At 50.3% G+C, this 523-nt stretch overlaps 1 protein-coding gene across 1 annotated transcript; it reads right to left on the reverse strand.

Moving 5' to 3' along the window:
* Positions 1-8: 8 nt before the first annotated feature.
* Positions 9-513, reverse strand: LOC111787236. The gene has a single exon (XM_023667315.1). It carries the CDS (start codon positions 482-484, stop codon positions 47-49), a length of 438 nt encoding a protein of 145 aa, XP_023523083.1. The 5' UTR covers positions 485-513; the 3' UTR covers positions 9-46.
* Positions 514-523: the final 10 nt, after the last annotated feature.

A 523-nucleotide genomic window follows, 5' to 3' on the forward strand; every position in this document is an offset into this window, starting at 1 on the left:
CCGACTGAATTTTAATAAAATAAAAAATAAAAAATAAATAAAAATCTTAACTCGTTGTCACGCAGTGCTGCCTCCACACATCCAAATTCCGGTGGTGGTGGCCACGGTGGTGCTCACGGCGGCGCTGGTGGTTCACCACCTCAACACACCGCCGGAATTCCACCTGCCCTTCTTTCACAAACCCATCTTCTTCTACCTCTTCCTCTTCAATCCTATCCTCCTCTTCCTCGTCCTCATCCTTAATAAGATGCAATCTCAACCGTCCATCTTCGCGACACGCGCGAAGAATCTCCGTCCGTTCGATCTTCACCTCAGTCAGCTCCAACCTCCCATCCTTCCTAACCGACCGGAGATAAAAATTCGGATGACCATGTTGATTCAACGACGTCAACGGCGGCGGAAACCTCCTCACCACCACCCTCCTCCGCCGCACCCGAACCGTACACCCACCACCACTATCTCCCCCATTTTCCACACCCATCATCTCATCATTAACCAATCGTTCATCGGAGCTTTCAAATCC

Source organism: Cucurbita pepo, unplaced genomic scaffold (genome assembly GCF_002806865.2).
Source record: "Cucurbita pepo subsp. pepo cultivar mu-cu-16 unplaced genomic scaffold, ASM280686v2 Cp4.1_scaffold007513, whole genome shotgun sequence".
NCBI classification, from domain to species: domain Eukaryota; kingdom Viridiplantae; phylum Streptophyta; class Magnoliopsida; order Cucurbitales; family Cucurbitaceae; genus Cucurbita; species Cucurbita pepo.